Source organism: Anomaloglossus baeobatrachus, chromosome 5 (assembly GCF_048569485.1).
Source record: "Anomaloglossus baeobatrachus isolate aAnoBae1 chromosome 5, aAnoBae1.hap1, whole genome shotgun sequence".
Lineage (NCBI taxonomy): Eukaryota > Metazoa > Chordata > Amphibia > Anura > Aromobatidae > Anomaloglossus > Anomaloglossus baeobatrachus.
This window is the reverse complement of record NC_134357.1, coordinates 272,134,481-272,161,142: the sequence shown is the minus strand read 5'-3', so window position 1 is coordinate 272,161,142 and position 26,662 is coordinate 272,134,481. Positions and strand designations below refer to the sequence as shown.

At 44.5% G+C, this 26,662-nt stretch overlaps 1 protein-coding gene across 1 annotated transcript in view; it reads left to right on the top strand.

Moving 5' to 3' along the window:
- The window catches only part of LOC142312739 (uncharacterized), an 88,947-nt gene that overhangs the window by 24,939 nt on the left and 37,346 nt on the right, over window positions 1-26,662 (top strand). Inside the window, exons 6-12 of the mRNA XM_075351727.1 lie at window positions 3,367-3,407; window positions 6,119-6,140; window positions 6,597-6,615; window positions 6,867-6,941; window positions 7,038-7,106; window positions 7,205-7,273; window positions 8,060-8,128. Of these exons, the coding sequence (XP_075207842.1) occupies window positions 3,367-3,407; window positions 6,119-6,140; window positions 6,597-6,615; window positions 6,867-6,941; window positions 7,038-7,106; window positions 7,205-7,273; window positions 8,060-8,128 (364 nt within the window). The remainder of the gene's footprint in view (window positions 1-3,366; window positions 3,408-6,118; window positions 6,141-6,596; window positions 6,616-6,866; window positions 6,942-7,037; window positions 7,107-7,204; window positions 7,274-8,059; window positions 8,129-26,662) is intronic.

Genomic DNA, 26,662 nt, shown 5'->3' with positions numbered 1-26,662 from the left:
CCCATAACAATGTTAACAAACATCAATATTATCATTAGCATCAAAACAATTGAAGTAATCAGTAAATAATTTTCGAATTTGTAAGCCAGATGTCACGGAATTATGAGACATAGGTTCACCTGTTGGATTAACAACATGGTTTATCTGAGATTCATCATCAACATAAGTTCCTCCATCATGTATCCGACAGAAATTGTGAAGCACTATGGTAGCCTTGATGACCGATTTGACAGAGTTTGGCTGCAACTGAATAGTTGTGTGGTAAATGCGCCATTTGTTAGCTAAAATACCAAATGCACACTCCACATAACGTCTTGCTTTAGTTAGCCGATTATTAAAGTACTGTTTCCTGTCATCAATTGATCTCCTTGGATATGGTCGCATAACATGTTTTGATAATGCAAATCCTGCATCTGCCACCATCACATATGGTGCCAACGGTCCAGATGTACCAGGTAGGGCAACTGGGGGTGGGATCAATAATGAATTTTCTTGCAGGCGTTGGGCTAATCTTGAAGAACGGAAAATACGGGCATCTGAGGCACTACCATAGGCCCCAATGTCAGCATAAATAAAACGGTATTCTGTGTCAACCAATGCCAAAATAACAACCGAAAAAAACTTATGAAAATTGAAATAACGTGAACCAGAGTTTGGTGGTTTTTTAACTCTGAAATGCTTGCCATCCAAAGCTCCTATGCAGTTAGGAAAGTCCACAGAGTCCTTGAAGCCCTTAGAGATTTTCAACCAATCTTCTCTGTTTGGCTGAGGCATCATTTGGTCTTTTAAATGTTGCCATATCATGTCGCATGTGTGACGTACTATAACGGCAATGGTTGATCTCCCCAACAAAAAATCAAAATGTAAAGCACTAAAAGATTGACCAGTCGCCAAGAATCTATGAACACAAGACAAACAATGATTTTCAGTTAGCAATATGTTTTTTTCTAGAAAACCAAACCAAAATAAACACAAACATTGTTTAAAAACTGAGATTAGATAAAGAAATATCAATTACACATTTCAATGTGAAACAGAACACATTTTCAAAAACATTAAATTAAACAATATACCTCAGAGTCACCATAAATCTCTCCTCAGGGGAAATGGAAAGCCGCATCCAAGTGTCCTGATGTTGCAAATGTGGTCGTAAAATATTTAGTAAGTAATCAAAACTCTCAACTGACAAACGGCAGTATGAAAAAAACTTATCTGGGAAATTCCTTAACTCAACAAATAAAGTATGGAAATGACCATGCATAGGCCGCATCATGATTAGTGGATGCACCCACAATCTGTTTCTTCTTACATTATCATATTGCAACATGTGCCGTCTAACGCCAAAACGACGAGATATAATCCAACATAAAAACACTAAGGCCTCCGTGGATAATGGCATTGCGAATAATTTGTCACAACACATAGGTCCTCCAAGGCAGAATACAAGCAGGAAACACTTTATAGGTAACTTATATTTATGCCCTAATCACATACACCTATGTGTCATTTAATTCCAACTGATCACCATTATCTCAATGTGTGAAACATGTTAAACACGCACAAAAAAACGGACTGCACACGGAACACACACTGACGTATCTCACGCACAGGAATACGCACATACGTACACACGTATGACACACGATATGCATACGGACACTACACGGAGGGGAAAAACGGACTGAAAATACGGAACACGGACACAAAATACGGACTACAGCACACGTACGTTTTTTACACGTGAGTGTGGCAGAAGCCTAAAGCAGGGTGTGACATTAGTGAAAAGGAACTACCAGTTGGATCTGCGTCAGGGTTCGTTCACACATTGCGATTAGTGATGTGCAAACTCTTAGATAACCGTGATTTGCGGGTCCCACAGGATTAAGGAGAATAAAAATATGGTACCGGGCCATATGCCGGTCCCCATATAAGTCTATGGAAATCAGAATCCGGTGATTAAAATGGTGGTAGAAGGGATAGTTCCAATCGCTTCATATTTACCGAGTCTCCAGCACCATCACAGGTGAGTGATATTAGTGAAGTGTTTGAAAACGACAGCAACTCAGCCATAAAGTTACAGAGCGGGGTCACCAAGTGCCGAGGTGTAGGGGACATAAAAGTCATCAACGCTCCGCTGACTCCATAAATGGAGAGTCAAAACCTCCTCTGGTATTAATATCAGTATAAAATCTGTGCATCAGGAGCTGCTTCATGGCATGGGTTTCCAGGACCAAGCAGCTGCATGCAAGCCTTACACCACCAAGCACAATCCCAAGTGGTGAATGCAGTGGTGAAAACCAGCTGACACTGGAAACACTGGAAACATGTTCTGCGGAGTGAAGGATCACAGTTCTCTATCTCACGGACGAGTCTGGTTATGGGGAACGTAACCTGCCTGACTTCATTGTGTCAGCGGTACAGCTTGGTGGAGGAGAGATAAGACTCTGGGGTGGTTTTTCAGGGCTTGGCCGTGCCATTTTAGTTCCAGTGAAGGGAAATCTTAATTCTTCAGCATAGAGACATTATAGACAAATGTATATTTCCAGCTTTGTGGTAACAGTGGAGAAGGCCCTTTTCTTTCCCAGCATGACTCTGCCCTGAGCACAAAGCAAGGTCCATGGTTGGGCAAGTTTGACTGTCTTCCACAGAGTCTGGACCACAACACCATCCAACACCTTAGGGATGAACTAGAATGAAGATTGTGAGCCAGGACAACCCTCCCACATCACTGTCTGACCTCACAAATGCCCTTCTGGAGAATTGGCAAAATATTTCCATAGACGCCTCCAAAATCTTGTAGAAAGGGCCAACTCCATATTAATGCCTATGGATTTACAATGGGATGTCATCACATTAAATATACCCCTATACGTCTGTCCATATAGTATATATGTATAATATCACTCATTTGTTATAATTTACTGTATCAGATTGACATAAATGTATAATCCCCCATAGACTTTATTACATAGGATTATATTGAATATCATTGGTGCAGGGCTTGTCCTAAGCACATTCTAGAATGTTATGACATCACAGAATCATCACCATGGTGACCTCTGGCTGGATATTATGACATCATCGAGCTTATATACGCAGCCGCTCACCCAGGACTCCTTTGAGGGTTATAGTAGGAGCGGACAGTGAGTACGTGCGTCTTCCACTCTTGCTATTTACCATTTCCTATGTATATACATTTCTGATTTCTTATCACAACATTCCTCTACTTCCCACTTCTCATATCACAGACATTTATTAATGAGAAAACCTTTTATTTGCTAATTGTCTGGTTCTGTTACATTTACTATTGATAAAATTGGTAATTAACAGACTAATTATAAGGGAATCTCTCTCTGTCCAATTCAGGTTTTACTGTTATTTGGAGCAAAAATCAGCGATCAATATATGTAAGTGATGTAACTCTGAATATTGATTGCAATGCTGTCTATACATGTATAGAAAAATGACTGTTGCCTGATGTCTATTCTTTATGAACGGGCAAATGACTAGGCCAATCCACACCAAATTTGGCAAGTAGGAAAATCAGGCACTTCGGAAGTTTCTAGATCACGTTTCAGCCCTCCAGGACCTCCAGTCTTAAAGGAAACCTGTCAGGTGCAATATGTAGTCAGAATCACAAGCAGTTCCAGGTGTATATTGCTAATCCCTGTCTAAAAGTCCCTGTATACACTAACATAGATAAAGAGATCTTTATAAAAAGGATTTCTAAAGATCTTTTATCGTATGCTAATGAGCGCAGGCAGTAGTCCCCTGGGCATTGCCTCCCTTGCTAGTCAGCTTCATTTGCATGTTAGCACACCCACAGGGACGCACTAACATACTAATGAATGTGCAGCGTTAAAGGATCTCACTCTCCTCTCCGCTGCCATCGCCGCCCGACGCTGGATTTTGGCTCAGTGCACATGACCCCGGACTTTCGGTCTTGTACACTATGAAGCTGGGTGTACGCGTCCTGGCTTCAAACTGAAGTAGTGTGCATGACCGGAAGTCCGGGATCATATGCACTGAGCCAAAATCCAGATTCGGGAGGTGATGGTAAAGGAGAGGTGAGTGAGATCATTCTCTGATGTACTAACATGCTAATGGGGGCGACTGGCAAGGGAAGCAACACCCAGGGGACTAGTCCCGCGCTCATTAGCATACCATATAAGATCTTTAGAAATCCTTTTTCTAAAGATCCCTTTATATATGCTAGTGTATACAAGGACGGTTAGGCAGGGATTAGCAATATGTACTCAGAACTGCTCTTGGATCTGGGTGCATATTGGACCTGACAGGTTCCCTTTAAAGAAAACCTGTCAGGTGCAATATGCACCCAGAACCGCGAGCAGTTCTGGGTCCATATTGCTAATCCCTGCCTAACCGACCCTGTATACACTAGCATATATAAAGGGATCTTTAGAAAAAGGATTTCTAAAGATCCTATATGATATGCTAATGAGTTGTCAGCAAATATCGCCCTGAGTTGTCAGCAGATGATGCCCTCAGTTGTTGGCAGATGATGCCCTGAGTTGTCAGCAAATGTCGCCTTCAGTTGTCAGATGCTGCCCTCAGTTGTCAGCAGATGCTGCCCTGAGTTGTCAACAGATGCCGCCTTGAGTTGTCAGCAGATGCCGCCCTCAGTTGTCAGCAGATGTCGCCTTCAGTTGTCAGCAGATGCCGCCCTCAGTTGTCAGCAGATGCTGCCCACAGTTGTCAGCAGATGCTGCCCTGAGTTGTCAACAGATGCCGCCTTGAATTGTCAGCAGATACCGCCCTCAGTTGTCAGCAGATGGCGCCTTCAGTTGTCAGCAGATGCCTCCCTAAGTTGTCAGCAGATGCCGCCCTCAGTTGTCAGCAGATGCCGCCCTCAGTTGTCAGCAGATGCCGCCCTCAGTTGTCAGCAGATGCTGCCTTCAGTTGTCAGCAGATGCTGCCATGAGTTGTCAACAGATGCCGCCGTGAGTTGTCAGCAGATGCCGCCCTAAGTTGTCAGCAGATACCAGGGTCACTTACCAAGCGTGGTTTATGACCTACAGTACAGAGCAAATGTTTGGACACACCTCCTCATTCAAAGATTTTTCTTTATTTTCATGACTCTAATAATTGTAGATTCACATTGAAGGCATCAAAACTATTGATTAAAACATGTGGAATGAAATACTTAAAAAAGTGTGAAACAACTGACAATATGTCTTATATTCTAGGTTCTTCAAAGTAGCCACCTTTTGCTTTGATTACTGCTTTGCACACTCTTGGCATTCTCTTGATGAGCTTCAAGAGGTAGTCACCGGAAATGGTTTTCAAACAGTCTTGAAGGAGTTCCCAGAGATGCTTAGCACTTGTTGGCCCTTTTGCCTTCACTCTGCGGTCCAGCTCACTCCAAACCATCTCTATTGGGTTCAGATCTGGTGACTGGTGAAGACCAGGACATCTGGCGTAGCACCCCATCACTCTCCTTCTTAGTCAAATAGCCCTTACACAGGCTGGAGGTGTGTTTGGGGTCATTGTCCTGTTGAAAAATAAATTATGGTCCAAATAAACGCAAACCGGATGGAATAGCACGCCGCTGCAAGATGCTGTGGTAGGCATGCTGGTTCTGTATGCCTTCAATTTTGAATAAATCCCCAACAGTGTCACCAGCAAAGCACCCCCACACCATCACACCTCCTCCTCCATGCTTCACTGTGGGAACCAGCCATGTAGAGTCCATCCGTTCACCTTTTCTACAAAGACACGGTGGTTGGATCCAAAGATCTCAAATTTGGACTCATCAGACCAAAGCACAGATTTCCACTGGTCTAATGTCCATTCCTTGTGTTCTTTAGCCCAAACAAGTCTCTTCTGCTTGTTGCCTGTCCTTAGCAGTGGTTTCCTAGCAGCTATTTTACCATGAAGGCTTGCTGCACAAAGTCACCTCTTAACAGTTGCTCTAGAGATGAGAAGGTGTGTCCAAACTTTTGGTCTGTACTGTATATGAATGGCACATGGGGCATGGACTGACACTCTGCTCAGACAATGTATCTTGTGTAATGTCCAGTGTAATGAAGTGTATGTGTGTGATGTACAATGTAAGAAGATGAAATGTCTCATGGACGTCTCTGTCTTCCTCTTCCAGCCTGCAGTCAGCCGCATGCTATGTAAGTCTTACCATTCTCACACCATTTATATATTCATTCCCAGTCCACAAATACATAGAAAGATGGAGAAAGACTCTAGAACACAATTCATCCCGATTTGTTACGGTGTAGAGTCGGCCTCATTCACATGGTCCTGTCTGTACCGGGTGCTGTCAGTATTTGTCACTGGCCTTTCTATTCTATGGGGCCAGTAAGATGTCAGCTCTGGGGCGGCTTGTGGATTAAACTCACCTATTAACTGACTACTAGGAAAATCATGGGAAACTTCCAGCAGCTTCTTTCCACATAACAGAAACAGACACATTGACCAAAAAGAGATGAAAATCGTATTCAGCGCACTAATGACAATGATGAGAAAAATGTCCTGTGAATATTGCCTAAATCTGTCATCCAATGAACTGAGTGACAGTTATTAAACACTTCTATAAATCTAATTGTAGACTGTTTGCTTTTCAGCTGCAGGCGGTCAGCACAGGTAAAAGCCTTTATTCTCATTATGTAACCTGCCATCTCCAGCACTCCCCTAGTTATACAGTGTCGGTGCGCATACGTGTACTCCGCTCCAGCCTATGGCGGTATTTCAGAGCTCCAGCAATCAGTAGATCACTCCCTATACTGTGGATAGGGGATCTCTCTTAATAGCTGAAATCAATTACTAGTATTACAGAAAGTCCTAGTGGAGCCCTCGCCTAACACATATGTTGGTATATTTTCCCTGCACTATAGGGCGGACACGCCTGGAAAATATGGAGATAACATTCAGAAGCAGTGCAATGATTTTAAAGCAAGGCTCACACTAATGTAAGTAAAGACATGTAATATCTAATCTGAGCGAACCTCCTAATGTCACAATGGCGCAGAGGTCTCCTAATCTCTGATGATGGATTCATATTTCAGGCAGAATAAAGCATTAGAGAGAAAAATGCAGCTGAATTGTACTGACATCGAAGAGGAGGTCTTCATCCTGTAAGTAACGACATGTAACATCTAATATGAGCGAACCTCCTAATAACACAATGCTATAGAGGTCTCCTAATCTCTGATGATGGATTCATATTATTCAGGAAGAGAAGAATATTAGAAAGAAAATGTCAGAAGAATGTGATGGACTGTAAAGAGAAGGTTACACAAATGTAAGTCAAGACATGTAATATCTAATATGGGCAACCTCCTAATGACACAATGCTATAGAGCAGGGCCAGGAACCTAGGGCTCGTGAGCCAGATGTGGCTCTTTTGATGGCTGCATCTGGCTCTCAGACAAATCTTTACTAAAACCTTTACTAAAAATATACTGTATTATCCGTGTTGTAAGACGCACTTTTTTGGGGGGGAAGGGGTGGAATCGGGGATACGTCTTGCAAACCACATATGGTTTACCGGGGCGGCACTGGTGGCTGCGGGCTTGTAGGGTGTCTCGGTGGTGAGCCTGCACTAGCCGGCGGACTGCTTTGAATCTCCCACAGTTAACGAGATTGACTTCAAGAAAATGGCCGCGGAGGTGGTATGTGCGCAGATAGGACTCCACGGCCATTTTCTGGAAGTCCATAGCGTCGAACTGCGCACGCACCATGGCCATTTTCTTGATGTCGATCTTGTCAACTGCGGGAGATTCAAAGCAGCCCGCCGGCAGATCAATGGCGCCCACCGCCATAACACCCCACGAGCCCGCAGCAGTATCGCTGAGCCTCCGCACACTGACCCTCTTGAGCCGCAACACCACCTCCTCCGTGCCCACAGCATCACCTACCCTGCCTCCTGGGATCTTATGAGCCGCTCCACCACCGCCGCTCCCCCCTAGTGAGTATGGCTCTAACGGAATTACATTTTAAAATGTGTGTCATTCATGGCTCTCTCTGCCAAAAATGTTCCCGACCCCATAGAGGTTTCCTAATCTCTGATGACTGATTCATATTTCAGGCACAATAAAGCAATTGAAAGAAAACTTCAGAAGGATTGTACTGACATTGAAGAGAAGATCTTATTTATGTAAGTAATGTCATTATCTACTATGAGCAAAGCTTATATGAGATGTCAGCACAAGACACCCTATACCTTATACCACAACAATGTAAGGCCCATTTCACACGTCAGTAAAAAACACTGACGTTCTTCACTGACGTTTCAAAACACGCACATGTCCCTCTGTGTTCCGTGATTCACGGCACACGTGGGTTGTCCATGTGCAATCCGTGATCCGTGATTGCATATGGACATTACTCACCTGCCTTCACTGCTGCTGTCCATGGTGCTGATCTCCTCGGCTCTGCAGCGTCCACCCACCGCTCTCAGCATCTACTTCCTGGTCGGGTTTTCCTGCTCTCATGAATATTCATGAGCCAGGCAGGAGGTGCCAAGAACAGAGGCTGCAGAGCGAATCGCAGGCAAGGTAAGTTCATAATATTTAATAAGTCCGTGATTTTATGGTACGTGTATCACTGATCACAGAGGGATCACACCATAGTGTGGTCCGTGCGTCATCAGTGATGCCAGACAAAAACTGACATGTCTCCGTGCAGAATCACGGCCAAGGGTGCACGCTGCACGGAGACAAGTTCAGTGAAAAATCACTGATGTGTGAGCAGACCCATTGATTAGAATGGGTCTGCGTATGTCAGTGATTCTAGTACGTATAAAAAAAGCACAAACGTACCAGAATCACTGACGTGTGAAAGAGGCCTTACATAGACTTAGTAAATACATATGGATATAACAGGAGAATACTGTCAAGAGCATCGGAGCAAACCCTAATCAGGATATTCACAAAAACAACCAACAAAAGGTCAAATAGAATCAATTTTATTGAAGTCATTAATAAAAATTAATAAAAACCAGGATAGGAAAATTAATCCCACAGACATATACCGTATTTTTCGGACTATAAGACACACTTTTTACCCCAAATGTTGAGAGAAAGTGGGGTGTGCATTTTATAGTCCGAATATATGATACAGGGATGGGGGTGCGGCGGTTGAGCGGGTCATCAGAGGCAGTAACAGGCTGTAGCAGCGCCTACCGTGACCACATGGACCTGCTCCTTAGCCTCTTTTCATATGCACTGCATCCTCCCGCCCATCATCTCTCAGCACGGAAGCCGGCGCTGACAGGTGGGTGGGATGATAGGCCGGGGGTGCACGCATACTAAACAGCCGGTCCGCGTAATCACCCCTGGTAACTACAGCCTGGAATGATCATGTGTGGCTATATTCACTGCCCCCCGCGCATCATCATCAGCGAGGGGGGCAGTGAATACATACGGTATACTCACTGGTCACCTTTCCCTGCAGCATCGCGATGTCCTCCTGTCTGCCGACCCGCTGATGTGTGTGGAGAGCGATGTGCACGGCTACACACAGGTCAGCGGCACTGCTGCTTGCACAGACAGGAAGACCAGCGCTGTTGCGTGGAGCGAGGAAAGGTGAGTAGAAGGCTATGTGCGCACATTGTCTTTTTTTGTGACCACAAAGATGCAGCGTTTTTGGCCGCAAAAAATGCACAAAAACACCCCCCCTCGGTAAAAACGAATGCCTTTTTGGCTGCGCTTTGCTGCGTTTTTGGTCACTGTTTTGCAGCGTTTTTGATCACTGCATTTTGCTGCGTTTTTGGTCGCTGCATTTTTGGTCACTGTGTTTTGTGGCGTTTTTGGTCACTTCGTTTTGCTGCGTTTTTAATCACTGCATTTTTGTTGCGTTTTTGATCACTGCGATTTGCTGCGTTTTTGATCACTGCGTTTTGCTGCGTTTTTGATCACTGTGTTTTGCTGCATTTTTGATCACTGTGTTTTGCTGCTTTCAACACAGAAAAACGCAGAAAACAATTGACATGTTGCTTTTTATTTTCACCTCAAAAACTCAGCTACAATAAAGCACTGTGCAGACAGCAAAAATGAAAACTCATAGACTTTGCTGGGGAAGCAAAGTTATACAGTTTTCTTACCAAAAACGCTGTGAAAAACACACTGTGCGCACATAGCCTTAACGTTTATTTTTTTGTGTGCCACAGGATGCGGGCCATATACCTGGATGGGGGTATATAGCAGGATGGGCGGCACATATCAGGATGGGGGCATAAACCTGGATGGGGGCATATACAGTACCTGGATGTGGGCACATACCAGGATGGTGGACATATCTACAAGGATGGGGATCATATACAAGGCAGGAGGATCATTACCAGGATGGGGTACCTTAGTAGAGAATTTGGGGAGAATACCCCCATAACAGTGTCAGCAGCAGATCCTCGCCCCATAACAGTGTGTCATGACCACATTTTTTATTAAAATTTTATTTTCCTATTTTCCTCTTCTAAAACCAGGGTGCGTCTTATAGTCCGGTGCATCTTATAGTCTGAAAAATGCGGAAGTAAAAATAAGGGCGGTGTGTGATATGTACAAAAAAATAAATATGTATAAATACAATGTATTGTTTACATAATATAGAATATAATGTCCAACACAAAGATCATATATATACCTAGTTAATATTCGCTAGTCGGTGGTGTATGTAATATAATGTAGTGTTGTGGCTATACAGAATATAATAGTGATAATAAATATAAAGTGCAAATATAGAATTATTAAAGTTTAATATGAAGTCCACAAATATGAATGAGAATAAATTAATAATTAAATATAAATTAATAATTAAATATATATGTTCCATCCATACCCTGGTTTTTATTCATTTTTATTACTTACCGTAAATAAAATTGATTGTATTTGACCTCTTGTCGATTGTTTTTGTGAATATCCTGATATGAGCAAAGCTTCTATGTAATGACATAAACATATAGAGGTTTCCTCTCGGATTCCTTTTATTTAGGCAGATGACTAAAACCCGTCCTCTGCACGCACACAGTGTCCGTCTACACTGCTAGTGGCCATTTACTGGGTACCCGTCATGTATCAGATCTCACTATTGTAATATGGCTTTTTTGTAGACAGAAAGGGCATGTACTTTTGGTAGGGACGTGTAGGCAGAGCTCATCTGAACATTTTTTATGTACTTTTTGTAGGGACATGTAGGCAGAGCTCATCTGACCATTTTGTATGTACTTTTTGTAGGGACATGTAGGCAGAGCTCATCTGAACATTTTTTATGTACTTTTTGTAGGGACATGTAGGCAGAGCTCATCTGACCATTTTGTATGTACTTTTTGTAGGGACATGTAGGCAGAGCTCATCTGAACATTTTGTATGTACTTTTTGTAGGGACATGTAGGCAGAGCTCATCTGACCATTTTGTATGTACTTTTTGTAGGGACGTGTAGGCAGAGCTCATCTGACCATTTTGTATGTACTTTTTGTAGGGACGTGTAGACAGAGCTCATCTGAACATTTTGTATGTACTTTTTGTAGGGACATGTAGGCAGAGCTCATCTGACCATTTTGTATGTACTTTTTGTAGGGACGTGTAGGCAGAGCTCATCTGACCATTTTGTATGTACTTTTTGTAGGGACATGTAGGCAGAGCTCATCTGAACATTTTGTATGTACTTTTTGTAGGGACATGTAGGCAGAGCTCATCTGACCATTTTGTATGTACTTTTTGTAGGGACGTGTAGACAGAGCTCATCTGAACATTTTGTATGTACTTTTTGTAGGGACATGTAGACAGAGCTCATCTGACCATTTTTTATGTACTTTTTGTAGGGACATGTAGGCAGAGCGCATCTGACCATTTTGTATGTACTTTTTGTAGGGACGTGTAGGCAGAGCTCATCTGAACATTTTTTATGTACTTTTTGTAGGGACATGTAGGCAGAGCTCATCTGACCATTTTTTATGTACTTTTTGTAGGGACATGTAGGCAGAGCTCATCTGACCATTTTTTATGTACTTTTTGTAGGGACGTGTAGGCAGAGCTCATCTGAACATTCTGTATGTACTTTTTGTAGGGACATGTAGGCAGAGCTCATCTGACCATTTTTTATGTACTTTTTGTAGGGACATGTAGACAGAGCTCATCTGACCATTTTTTATGTACTTTTTGTAGGGACATGTAGGCAGAGCTCATCTGACCATTTTGTATGTACTTTTTGTAGGGACATGTAGGCAGAGCTCATCTGACCATTTTTTATGTACTTTTTGTAGGGACATGTAGGCAGAGCTCATCTGACCATTTTGTATGTACTTTTTGTAGGGACATGTAGGCAGAGCTCATCTGACCATTTTTTATGTACTTTTTGTAGGGACATGTAGGCAGAGCTCATCTGACCATTTTTTATGTACTTTTTGTAGGGACGTGTAGGCAGAGCTCATCTGAACATTCTGTATGTACTTTTTGTAGGGACATGTAGGCAGAGCTCATCTGACCATTTTTTATGTACTTTTTGTAGGGACATATAGACAGAGCTCATCTGACCATTTTTTATGTACTTTTTGTAGGGACATGTAGGCAGAGCTCATCTGACCATTTTGTATGTACTTTTTGTAGGGACATGTAGGCAGAGCTCATCTGACCATTTTTTATGTACTTTTTGTAGGGACATGTAGGCAGAGCTCATCTGACCATTTTGTATGTACTTTTTGTAGGGACATGTAGGCAGAGCTCATCTGACCATTTGTTATGTACTTTTTGTAGGGACATGTAGGCAGAGCTCATCTGACCATTTTGTATGTACTTTTTGTAGGGACATGTAGGCAGAGCTCATCTGAACATTTTTTATGTACTTTTTGTAGGGACATGTAGGCAGAGCTCATCTGACCATTTTGTATGTACTTTTTGTAGGGACATGTAGGCAGAGCTCATCTGACCATTTGTTATGTACTTTTTGTAGGGACATGTAGGCAGAGCTCATCTGAACATTTTTTATGTACTTTTTGTAGGGACATGTAGGCAGAGCTCATCTGACCATTTTGTATGTACTTTTTGTAGGGACATGTAGGCAGAGCTCATCTGAACATTTTTTATGTACTTTTTGTAGGGACATGTAGGCAGAGCTCATCTGACCATTTTGTATGTACTTTTTGTAGGGACGTGTAGGCAGAGCTCATCTGAACATTTTTTATGTACTTTTTGTAGGGACATGTAGGCAGAGCTCATCTGACCATTTTGTATGTACTTTTTGTAGGGACATGTAGGCAGAGCTCATCTGAACATTTTTTATGTACTTTTTGTAGGGACATGTAGGCAGAGCTCATCTGAACATTTTGTATGTACTTTTTGTAGGGACATGTAGGCAGAGCTCATCTGACCATTTTGTATGTACTTTTTGTAGGGACGTGTAGGCAGAGCTCATCTGACCATTTTGTATGTACTTTTTGTAGGGACGTGTAGACAGAGCTCATCTGAACATTTTGTATGTACTTTTTGTAGGGACATGTAGACAGAGCTCATCTGACCATTTTTTATGTACTTTTTGTAGGGACATGTAGGCAGAGCTCATCTGACCATTTTGTATGTACTTTTTGTAGGGACGTGTAGGCAGAGCTCATCTGAACATTTTTTATGTACTTTTTGTAGGGACATGTAGGCAGAGCTCATCTGACCATTTTTTATGTACTTTTTGTAGGGACATGTAGGCAGAGCTCATCTGACCATTTTTTATGTACTTTTTGTAGGGACGTGTAGGCAGAGCTCATCTGAACATTCTGTATGTACTTTTTGTAGGGACATGTAGGCAGAGCTCATCTGACCATTTTTTATGTACTTTTTGTAGGGACATGTAGACAGAGCTCATCTGACCATTTTGTATGTACTTTTTGTAGGGACATGTAGGCAGAGCTCATCTGACCATTTTGTATGTACTTTTTGTAGGGACATGTAGGCAGAGCTCATCTGACCATTTGTTATGTACTTTTTGTAGGGACATGTAGGCAGAGCTCATCTGACCATTTTGTATGTACTTTTTGTAGGGACATGTAGGCAGAGCTCATCTGACCATTTTGTATGTACTTTTTGTAGGGACATGTAGGCAGAGCTCATCTGACCATTTGTTATGTACTTTTTGTAGGGACATGTAGGCAGAGCTCATCTGAACATTTTTTATGTACTTTTTGTAGGGACGTGTAGGCAGAGCTCATCTGACCATTTTGTATGTACTTTTTGTAGGGACGTGTAGACAGAGCTCATCTGAACATTTTGTATGTACTTTTTGTAGGGACATGTAGACAGAGCTCATCTGACCATTTTTTATGTACTTTTTGTAGGGACATGTAGGCAGAGCTCATCTGACCATTTTGTATGTACTTTTTGTAGGGACGTGTAGGCAGAGCTCATCTGAACATTTTTTATGTACTTTTTGTAGGGACATGTAGGCAGAGCTCATCTGACCATTTTTTATGTACTTTTTGTAGGGACATGTAGGCAGAGCTCATCTGACCATTTTTTATGTACTTTTTGTAGGGACGTGTAGGCAGAGCTCATCTGAACATTCTGTATGTACTTTTTGTAGGGACATGTAGGCAGAGCTCATCTGACCATTTTTTATGTACTTTTTGTAGGGACATGTAGACAGAGCTCATCTGACCATTTTGTATGTACTTTTTGTAGGGACATGTAGGCAGAGCTCATCTGACCATTTTTTATGTACTTTTTGTAGGGACATGTAGGCAGAGCTCATCTGACCATTTTGTATGTACTTTTTGTAGGGACATGTAGGCAGAGCTCATCTGACCATTTGTTATGTACTTTTTGTAGGGACATGTAGGCAGAGCTCATCTGACCATTTTGTATGTACTTTTTGTAGGGACATGTAGGCAGAGCTCATCTGACCATTTGTTATGTACTTTTTGTAGGGACATGTAGGCAGAGCTCATCTGACCATTTTTTATGTACTTTTTGTAGGGACATGTAGGCAGAGCTCATCTGACCATTTTGTATGTACTTTTTGTAGGGACATGTAGGCAGAGCTCATCTGAACATTTTGTATGTACTTTTTGTAGGGACATGTAGGCAGAGCTCATCTGACCATTTGTTATGTACTTTTTGTAGGGACGTGTAGGCAGAGCTCATCTGACCATTTTGTATGTACTTTTTGTAGGGACGTGTAGGCAGAGCTCATCTGAACATTTTTTATGTACTTTTTGTAGGGACATGTAGGCAGAGCTCATCTGACCATTTTGTATGTACTTTTTGTAGGGACATGTAGGCAGAGCTCATCTGAACATTTTGTATGTACTTTTTGTAGGGACATGTAGGCAGAGCTCATCTGACCATTTTGTATGTACTTTTTGTAGGGACGTGTAGGCAGAGCTCATCTGACCATTTTGTATGTACTTTTTGTAGGGACGTGTAGACAGAGCTCATCTGAACATTTTGTATGTACTTTTTGTAGGGACATGTAGGCAGAGCTCATCTGACCATTTTGTATGTACTTTTTGTAGGGACGTGTAGGCAGAGCTCATCTGACCATTTTGTATGTACTTTTTGTAGGGACATGTAGGCAGAGCTCATCTGAACATTTTTTATGTACTTTTTGTAGGGACATGTAGGCAGAGCTCATCTGACCATTTTTTATGTACTTTTTGTAGGGACATGTAGGCAGAGCTCATCTGACCATTTTTTATGTACTTTTTGTAGGGACGTGTAGGCAGAGCTCATCTGAACATTCTGTATGTACTTTTTGTAGGGACATGTAGGCAGAGCTCATCTGACCATTTTTTATGTACTTTTTGTAGGGACATGTAGACAGAGCTCATCTGACCATTTTTTATGTACTTTTTGTAGGGACATGTAGGCAGAGCTCATCTGACCATTTTGTATGTACTTTTTGTAGGGACATGTAGGCAGAGCTCATCTGACCATTTTTTATGTACTTTTTGTAGGGACATGTAGGCAGAGCTCATCTGACCATTTTGTATGTACTTTTTGTAGGGACATGTAGGCAGAGCTCATCTGACCATTTTTTATGTACTTTTTGTAGGGACATGTAGGCAGAGCTCATCTGACCATTTTTTATGTACTTTTTGTAGGGACGTGTAGGCAGAGCTCATCTGAACATTCTGTATGTACTTTTTGTAGGGACATGTAGGCAGAGCTCATCTGACCATTTTTTATGTACTTTTTGTAGGGACATATAGACAGAGCTCATCTGACCATTTTTTATGTACTTTTTGTAGGGACATGTAGGCAGAGCTCATCTGACCATTTTGTATGTACTTTTTGTAGGGACATGTAGGCAGAGCTCATCTGACCATTTTGTATGTACTTTTTGTAGGGACATGTAGGCAGAGCTCATCTGACCATTTGTTATGTACTTTTTGTAGGGACATGTAGGCAGAGCTCATCTGACCATTTTGTATGTACTTTTTGTAGGGACATGTAGGCAGAGCTCATCTGAACATTTTTTATGTACTTTTTGTAGGGACATGTAGGCAGAGCTCATCTGACCATTTTGTATGTACTTTTTGTAGGGACATGTAGGCAGAGCTCATCTGACCATTTGTTATGTACTTTTTGTAGGGACATGTAGGCAGAGCTCATCTGAACATTTTTTATGTACTTTTTGTAGGGACATGTAGGCAGAGCTCATCTGACCATTTTGTATGTACTTTTTGTAGGGACATGTAGGCAGAGCTCATCTGAACATTTTTTATGTACTTTTTGTAGGGACATGTAGGCAGAGCTCATCTGACCATTTTGTATGTACTTTTTGTAGGGACATGTAGGCAGAGCTCATCTGACCATTTGTTATGTACTTTTTGTAGGGACGTGTAGGCAGAGCTCATCTGAACATTTTTTCTGTACTTTTTGTAGGGACATGTAGGCAGAGCTCATCTGACCATTTTGTATGTACTTTTTGTAGGGACGTGTAGGCAGAGCTCATCTGAACATTTTTTATGTACTTTTTGTAGGGACATGTAGGCAGAGCTCATCTGACCATTTTGTATGTACTTTTTGTAGGGACATGTAGGCAGAGCTCATCTGAACATTTTTTATGTACTTTTTGTAGGGACATGTAGGCAGAGCTCATCTGAACATTTTGTATGTACTTTTTGTAGGGACATGTAGGCAGAGCTCATCTGACCATTTTGTATGTACTTTTTGTAGGGACGTGTAGGCAGAGCTCATCTGACCATTTTGTATGTACTTTTTGTAGGGACGTGTAGACAGAGCTCATCTGAACATTTTGTATGTACTTTTTGTAGGGACATGTAGACAGTAGTGATGAGCGAGTACTAAAAAGCTCGGGTGCTCGAAGCTCGGGCCGAGCCTCCCAAGATACTCGTGTACTCGGCCCGAGCAACGAGCCCAATGTTATCCTATGGGAGACCCGAGTATTTTTGTGAAATGACCTCCCGGCAGCATGGAGAAACCCTAAAAATGTCACAAAAGTCTCAGAAGAGTGCTCAAATGACATGGCAACAGCATGGGGAAGACCCCTTGAAGCATTTATCACTCAAAAGTCACAGCTGTGAACAATTTTGTCCGCGTTTTACGCCATTTTTACGGACTCACCAGAAAACCTTCCAAAATGACCCCAAAATGATTTTTCATGGCGGAAATGTTAAGGGCACATACCCAATAGTGAGATAGATCTGGTGTATGTTACTTTTTGAGATCAATACATGAAAGATTTTACGTGAAAACATTGTGTGGCACTCCGATGTCCCTGAGAAGAGACGTACATGAAGGCCTCTTGAGTCTAATGTGCCCATTTTGAGGAAGTGAGTCTTTGTAGTATTTTCCTTTGCCAGGGCAGTCCTAAATTGTGAGGTTCACCAATGCCCCTGCATACAGACGTGCATGAGGGCCTCAAAACATTAAGTGTCCATTGTCAGGAAGTGGGTGTATTATAGTATAGCCCTTAGGCAGGGCAGCCAAAAATTGGGAGGCTCCACATTGTCCCTGGGTAGAGACGTGCATGATGGCCTTTAAACCTGAAGTGCCCATTGTAAGGAAGTGGGTCTATTTCAGTATAGCCCTTTGCCAGGGCAGCCAAAAATTGGGAGGCTCCACATTGTCCCTGGGTAGAGACGTGCATGAGGGCCTCAAAACATTAAGTGTCCATTGTCAGGAAGTGGGTGTATTATAGTATAGCCCTTAGGCAGGGCAGCCAAAAATTGGGAGGCTCCACATTGTCCCTGGGTAGAGACGTGCATGATGGCCTTTAAACCTGAAGTGCCCATTGTAAGGAAGTGGGTCTATTTCAGTATAGCCCTTTGCCAGGGCAGCCAAAAATTGGGAGGCTCCACATTGTCCCTGGGTAGAGACGTGCATGAGGGCCTCAAAACATTAAGTGTCCATTGTCAGGAAGTGGGTGTATTATAGTATAGCCCTTAGGCAGGGCAGCCAAAAATTGGGAGGCTCCACATTGTCCCTGGGTAGAGACGTGCATGAGGGCCTCAAAACATTGTTCCCATTGCAAAGGAGCGGGTCTCCTGTCGTTGTAATGTCCATTCTGCAAAGAATGGGCGAAAAAATTTACCACTGGGGGTATACCTGAAACAAAGACCTAACTATTGTAACGGTCATCATGATGGCGCATGAGGAGAAGGAGGAGCAGTCCAGCGATTATCCAAAGTCGAGAAGTGTACCCATGGGTGAGTGGAGGTACATGGCAAACTTTAAATTCCGCTCTCATTTGCTGGTGGTGTGGTGAAGTCTGGCCCAATCCAACCCTTGTTCATCTTTATCAGAGTCAGCCTGTCAGCATTTTCAGTTGACAGGCGGGTGCGTTTATCTGTAATGATTCCACCTGCGGCACTAAAAACACGCTCTGACAAAACGCTAGCAGCAGGGCAGGCCAGGACTTCCAAGGCGTAGAGAGCCAATTCATGCCACGTGTCCAGCTTGGATACCCAATAATTGTAAGGCACAGAGGAATGTCGGAGTACAGTTGTTCGATCTGCAAGGTACTCCTTCAGCATCTGGGCAAACTTAGGATTTCTTGTGGCACTACCCCGCACCTCAGGGGCTGTGGTACGTGAGGGGCTGAGAAAACTGTCCCACATCTTAAAGACTGTTCCCCTACCTCTGGCGGATTGGACTTGTGCCTCTCTCGGCTGTACGCCTCGGTTGTCCACTGATTCCTGACCTATGCCGCTAGCGTTTTGTGAGGGGAATGCTTTGCCTACTTCCGTGAGTATGGCCTTCCGAAACTGCTGCATTTTGGTTGACCTCTCATCCACGGGAATAAGAGACAAAAAGTTCTCCTTGTAGCGTGGGTCTAACAGTGTTACCAACCAGTAATGATTGTCGGCCAAGATGTTCTTAACGCGAGGGTCACGAGACAGGCAGCTTACCATAAAGTCAGCCATGTGCGCCAGACTCTTAACAGCCAGGACTTCAGTAGCCTGACCAACAAGATGACTGAACATGCTGTCCTCCTCCTCCTCCTCCTCCTCCTCCTCCTCATCTACCCTGTCCTCTGGCCAGCCACGCTGAATCGAGGATATGACTGGTGTGCATGTCATATCCTCAATTTGGCCGGAGAGTTGCTCCATGTCTTCATCCTCCTCCTCGTCATAGTCCTCCACTGCACGTTGTGATGAGACGAGGCTGGGCTGTGTGTTATCACCCACACCCACTACTGTTTCTTGCTGCAACTCATCGCGCTCCGCCTGCAATGCATCATGTTTGTTTTTCAAAAGGGACCGTTTTAGAAGGCAGAGTAGCGGTATGGTGACGCTAATAATGGCGTCATCACCACTCACCATCTTGGTGGAGTCCTCAAAGTTTTGGAGGATGGTACATAGGTCTGACATCCATCTCCACTCCTCAGGTGTTATGTGTGGAGTTTGACCCATTTCCCGACGGCTTAGGTGATGCAGGTACTCAACAACTGCCCTCTTCTGCTCACATATCCTGACCAACATGTGCAGAGTTGAATTCCAACGCGTGGGGACATCACACACCAGTCTGTGAGCCGGAAGATGCAAACGGCGCTGAAAGCCGGCAAGGCCGGCTGAAGCAGTAGGTGACTTTCGAAAATGTGCAGACAGGCGGCGAACTTTTACCAGCAGATCAGACAGCTCTGGGTATGACTTTATAAACCGCTGAACCACGAGGTTGAGCACATGGGCCACGCATGGAACATGTGTCAGCTGGCCTCGCCTCAAAGCCGCCACCAGGTTCCGGCCATTGTCACAAACGACCTTTCCTGGCTTTAGGTTCAGAGGTGTGAGCCAGTGATCTGCCTGCTGTTTCAGAGCTGTCCACAGCTCTTCTGCATTGTGGGGTTTGTCACCTATGCAGATTAGCTTCAGCACAGCCTGTTGCCGCTTCGCCGAGGCAGTGCTGCAGTGCTTCCAGCTTGTGACTGGTGTGGAGGGCACAGTGGATGAGGATGCGCAGGAGGAGGAGGAGGCTGAAGAGCATGACATTCCGGAGCTGTAGAGTGTGGGTGAAACACTGACTGAGGTAGGGCCTGCAAACCTTGGTGTGGGAAGGACGTGTTCCGTCCCTCGCTCAGACTGGGTCCCAGCTTCCACAATATTAACCCAGTGTGCCGTCAACGAGATGTAGCGGCCTTGCCCACAAGCACTTGTCCACGTGTCTGTGGTTAGGTGGACTTTGGGTGAAACAGCGTTGTTCAGGGCACGTGTGATGTTTTGTGACACGTGGTTATGCAACGCGGGGACGGCACACCGGGAGAAATAGTGGCGGCTGGGGACCGAGTAACGTGGGACAGCTGCCGCCATCAGGTCACGGAATGCTTCTGTCTCCACCAGCCTAAAAGGCAACATTTCCAGCGCAAGCAGTCGCGAAATGTTAGCATTTAGAACTGTGGCATGTGGGGTGTTGGCAGTGTATTTGCGCCTGCGTTCAAAGGTTTGCTGAATGGATAACTGAACGCTGCGCTGGGACAAGGACGTGCTTGATGATGGTGTTCTTTCTGCGTAGGCAACTGCAGGTGCAGGAGTGGAGGAGGCTTGTTCGCAGGCAGCATGGACAGAGGATTGGCTCGCATGCACAACCAGCGAAGACGTAGCAGTGACATCAGCAAGCACTGCTCCTCGACTCTGTTGTACTTCCCACAAAGTCGGGTGCTTGGCTGACATGTGCCTGATCATGCTGGTGGTGGTCAGGCTGCTAGTTTTGGTACCCCTGCTGATGCTGGCACGGCAGGTGTTGCAAATGGCCTTTTTTGAATCATCTGGATCCAACTTAAAAAACTGCCAGACTCGTGAAGACCTAACATTTGTACAGGCACCTTGTGTCGTCGTGTTGTTACGGGGAACGGTTGCCTGACTTCTGCCTGGGACCACCACCCTGCTTCTTACTGCCTGTTGTGATGCTACGCCTCCCTCCCCCTGTGCACTGCTGTCCTCGCTCTGCATATCCTCCTGCCAGGTTGGGTCAGTTACTGGATCATCCACCACGTCGTCTTCCTCTTCCGCACCCTGCTCCTCCTCCTGACTTGCTGACAATTGTGTCTCATCATCGTCCACCACTTGTTGAGACACGTTGCCAACTTCGTGAGAACGTGGCTGCTCAAATATTTGGCTATCTGTACAGACGATCTCCTCATGACCCACTTCAATATGAGCTGGCGAGAGGCCAGAATGTGTGAATGGAAACGTGAACAGCTCTTCCGAGTGTCCAAGTGTGGGATCATTAATGTCCGAGGAGGACGTGTACTCAGCCTGGTGGTAGGAAGGAGGATCAGGTTCAGAAATGTGCGGTGCAGTATCACGGCTACTGACACTTGACCGTGTGGAAGACAGAGTGTTTGTGGTGGTGCCAATCTGACTGGAAGCATTATCCGCTATCCAACTAACAACCTGTTGACACTGGTCTTGGTTCAAGAGCGGTGTACTGCTGCGGTCCCCAAGAATTTGGGACAGGACGTGCGAGCGACTAGATGTGGCCCTTTGTTGTGGCGAAATTAGAGCTTGCCCACGACCTCGGCCTCTGCCTGCACCACCATCACGTCCACTTCCTTGTTCCTTGCCAATGCCCTTGCGCATTTTGCAATGCTGTGCACTGCTGACGTGTATATTCACTACTTGTGCGTTATATCAAAGTTTCTGGAAATTGCACACCAGTGCACCTGTACGCTGCCACCAACAGGCACACACGTGCGGTTTTAAAAACCAAGCACGGACGCAATAATAACCTAACACAGGTTTTAGGAGCAAAAATTAAGAACTCTGACACTATCAGCCACTGCTGACTGACGTGTATTATACACTACACTTGTGCGTTATATAATAGTTTGGTAAACGCACACCAGTGCACCTGTACGCTGCCACCAACAGGCACACACGTGCGGTTTTAAAAACCAAGCACGGACGCAATAATAACCTAACACAGGTTTTAGGAGCAAAAATTAAGAACTCTGACACTATCAGCCACTGCTGACTGACGTGTATTATACACTACACTTGTGCGTTATATAATAGTTTGGTAAACGCACACCAGTGCACCTGTACGCTGCCACCAACAGGCACACACGTGCGGTTTTAAAAACCAAGCACGGACGCAATAATAACCTAACACAGGTTTTAGGAGCAAAAATTAAGAACTCTGACACTATCAGCCACTGCTGACTGACGTGTATTATACACTACACTTGTGCGTTATATAATAGTTTGGTAAACGCACACCAGTGCACCTGTACGCTGCCACCAACAGGCACACACGTGCGGTTTTAAAAACCAAGCACGGACGCAATAATAACCTAACACAGGTTTTAGGAGCAAAAATTAAGAACTCTGACACTATCAGCCACTGCTGACTGACGTGTATTATACACTACACTTGTGCGTTATATAATAGTTTGGTAAACGCACACCAGTGCACCTGTACGCTGCCACCAACAGGCACACACGTGCGGTTTTAAAAACCAAGCACGGACGCAATAATAACCTAACACAGGTTTTAGGAGCAAAAATTAAGAACTCTGACACTATCAGCCACTGCTGACTGACGTGTATTATACACTACACTTGTGCGTTATATAATAGTTTGGTAAACGCACACCAGTGCACCTGTACGCTGCCACCAACAGGCACACACGTGCGGTTTTAAAAACCAAGCACGGACGCAATAATAACCTAACACAGGTTTTAGGAGCAAAAATTAAGAACTCTGACACTATCAGCCACTGCTGACTGACGTGTATTATACACTACACTTGTGCGTTATATAATAGTTTGGTAAACGCACACCAGTGCACCTGTACGCTGCCACCAACAGGCACACACGTGCGGTTTTAAAAACCAAGCACGGACGCAATAATAACCTAACACAGGTTTTAGGAGCAAAAATTAAGAACTCTGACACTATCAGCCACTGCTGACTGACGTGTATTATACACTACACTTGTGCGTTATATAATAGTTTGGTAAACGCACACCAGTGCACCTGTACGCTGCCACCAACAGGCACACACGTGCGGTTTTAAAAACCAAGCACGGACGCAATAATAACCTAACACAGGTTTTAGGAGCAAAAATTAAGAACTCTGACACTATCAGCCACTGCTGACTGACGTGTATTATACACTACACTTGTGCGTTATATAATAGTTTGGTAAACGCACACCAGTGCACCTGTACGCTGCCACCAACAGGCACACACGTGCGGTTTTAAAAACCAAGCACGGACGCAATAATAACCTACTAACAGGTTTTTTTGGGGAGCGACAATTACAGTACAGACAAGTCAGACACTATCTGGACTGTTTTACACTGTGTACACCAGCCCCAGATATGAAGGCTGGTATACGGTCACCACTACCCTGCCTGCCTGCCTGCCTGTATACTGCTACAATAGTCCTGACAAGGACTCTTTTGGTCACTAGCCTGTATTCAGACCTGGCTATACCCTGCCTGTATATAGCAACAATAGTCCTGAGAAGGACTCTGCTACTGTACTCCGACCTGGCTATACCCTGCCTGCCTGTATACAACTAGAATAGTCCTGAGAAGGACTTTTGGTCACACTGTTTGCAGCCCTGCAACTGAAAAAGCTATAAAGGGCCGCAAAGCTTTCCCTGAATCAGCGACACTCTCCCTACACTCACTGTCAGAATAGCTGTGAGCAGAGCACAGCGCGCCGGCCGATATAAAGGCTCGGTGACGCTGTGCAGGCCGGCCAATCACTGCAATTCCACAACTAACAGGGCTGTGGCATTGCAGTGGTCTGCCAGCCAATCCCTGCATGAGGGCTGGCTCTCAAAAGAGCGCCAACATGCAGAAATGAAGACCACGAGTAAAGCACGAGTATCGCGAGATTACTCGGTCCCCGCCGAGCAGCCCGAGTACAGTGATACTCGTGCGAGTACCGAGTAGTGACAAGCATGCTCGCTCATCACTAGCAGAGCTCATCTGACCATTTTTTATGTACTTTTAGCAGAGTGAAGGCAGATAGACGTAACGTACATGACTGAGGCAGTGATAGATCCAGGAAAGGGTTAAGGAGTAAGGGATGGGGGTTTTTACCTAAGGAATGTGGTGGTGGGCGAGCAGGAGGAGAGATGGGGGCAGGGGCCATATAAGAAATAGGTCCCATGTTAAGGTGTCATTCCTTTGTCCTGGACTTAAAGACTGAACAAGCAGTATGGATGCCTTGCTGAAGAGCGTTCAGGCCGCGGCTTTGACATGTAGGCCCGATTCAGTCCCAGCTAGACGAATTGCTGAAGAATGCCCGGGATACAGCATCTGTCCCTTCTGAACTTTCTGAACATCAAACTCTAAGAAGATCAAGACCTCCTGAGAGACTAACTTCTGAAATGGCCAATAGGACTCACAATAGGATCATAAGTCCTTCCGTTACCTCTAGGAAAAGAGCAAAGCGCAGCACGGCCTCTGATCCTTCTTACAAACCAGGAAGGAAACTACAGAACCAGAATAACAAGGGACAGAGAAAAGAGCCCGACCATCTAACCAGAGAGACACCAAGAAGTGCAAGGAGAAAGTCCGGCTCTACTGATGTGCCAGCCAGAGAAGCAGCCACACAAGCTACAACTGACGTGACCACAGCCCACCATGAATCCATAGAACTTCCTCAACAAACTTTGTATCATTCTAGAGGACATCATACGGCCTTACCCCAGGAAATAAACCAACACGGGGGGATGGGCTTAGGACACACAACATTTCCGGATCCGGGTTCTCATTACACGAGGAGTGGCAGGAATCCAAAAAGACAACTGCGCAAAAGTACTTTAACCAGACAAAGACTTCTTCGGCCGGCTCAGGATATGAGTCCGGCAAGAAATCTACAGCTACAAGACTCAGCAGAGATTCCAGACAATGACTATGACACAGATAACGACTCCCCACTAGAGGGCAGCAGCACGCAGCACTTCAATAATGGAGGGGCTGTAGAGACTATAACTAATACGTCACGGACGGCTGGTCAACCTAGGACGCAGCCAGGTATTGGTGAGAACACTTTTTCTTGTCCTATATCTAGTGTAACAACACCTGTAATGAATCCAGTGGGCGCAGTTTGGGGTACAGGTCCCGGCAATGTAGGATGGGATCTTAATTCAGTAGTACAGCAATTAGTGTCCGGGGTTAAGGAGGCTTTGAGTCAGTCTAGCTTACCCATAACCTCTTCTCCTATTGCTGCATGGTGCGGGAATGGTCGCCGGACATCGAAGGTGGTAAGTCAGTCGTGTGCTGATCCAGAGACACAGGAGGACGCAGTAATTTCACAAGGGGTTCCATTATCTGATGCAGCAAAAGGAGAATTATATGTATGTTTTGAGGGTCCTCTAGGAATTCATTTGAAACAGGAGGTTAGGGAGAAGATTTGGGCCGACGAATATGTGGAAATATTTTCATTATTGCCCTTAGAAAAATATAACTTGGATAGAGTAAGGTTTGATGAGAGGAAAAGAGAGGAACAAGAAAGACGGTATTGTCTCATCCCCCAAACATTTAGCAATTGGTTCCATGCCTTTGCCATATTAGCAAGTGTAATAGGCCAAAAAACTCCTGAACATTGCTCTGCCTTATTTTGTTACATGAATTCTATCGGGGAGGCGCACCGTGTGTATGGAGGTTTAGCATGGCTGCGCTATGATGAGCAGTTTCGCCAACGAAAGGCTGGTCGCCAAGGGATTCGTTGGGATCACAAAGATATTGGTTTATGGATGCGTCTCATGACAGCGCCACGTGGGGTTAATCAGCCCTTTCAGGGCTATGTCGGCAGATCATCAGCAATCGGATTGTCGGCAGCAAACAGAAAAGGTTGCTGCTGGCAGTTCAATGATAGCCAGTGCAGATTCGGAAACACATGCAGGTACAGACATGAATGCAGCTTCTGTAGTGGAAACCATAGCCTATCAAAATGCTTTACACGAAATAAAACCCCAACAGCAGAGATTAACCAAAAAGGGGGAAACCCCAATTAGACTCGGGGAGATGGTGGGCTATCTAAGCAGGTACCCAGATAGAAAAGCAGCACAATTGCTGGGGGAGGGTTTCTCAGAAGGTTTTAAGATCCCAGCTACTTCAGGCCCATTAACCTGTTCTCGTAACCTTGCTTCAGCTTATACATATTCTCACATTGTCTCCACAAAACTAAACAAAGAAATTGACCTGGGCCGCATGGCAGGCCCATTCCCCAAAATGCCAATAGAAAACTTAAGGGTCTCTCCATTGGGGGTGGTCCCAAAGAAGGA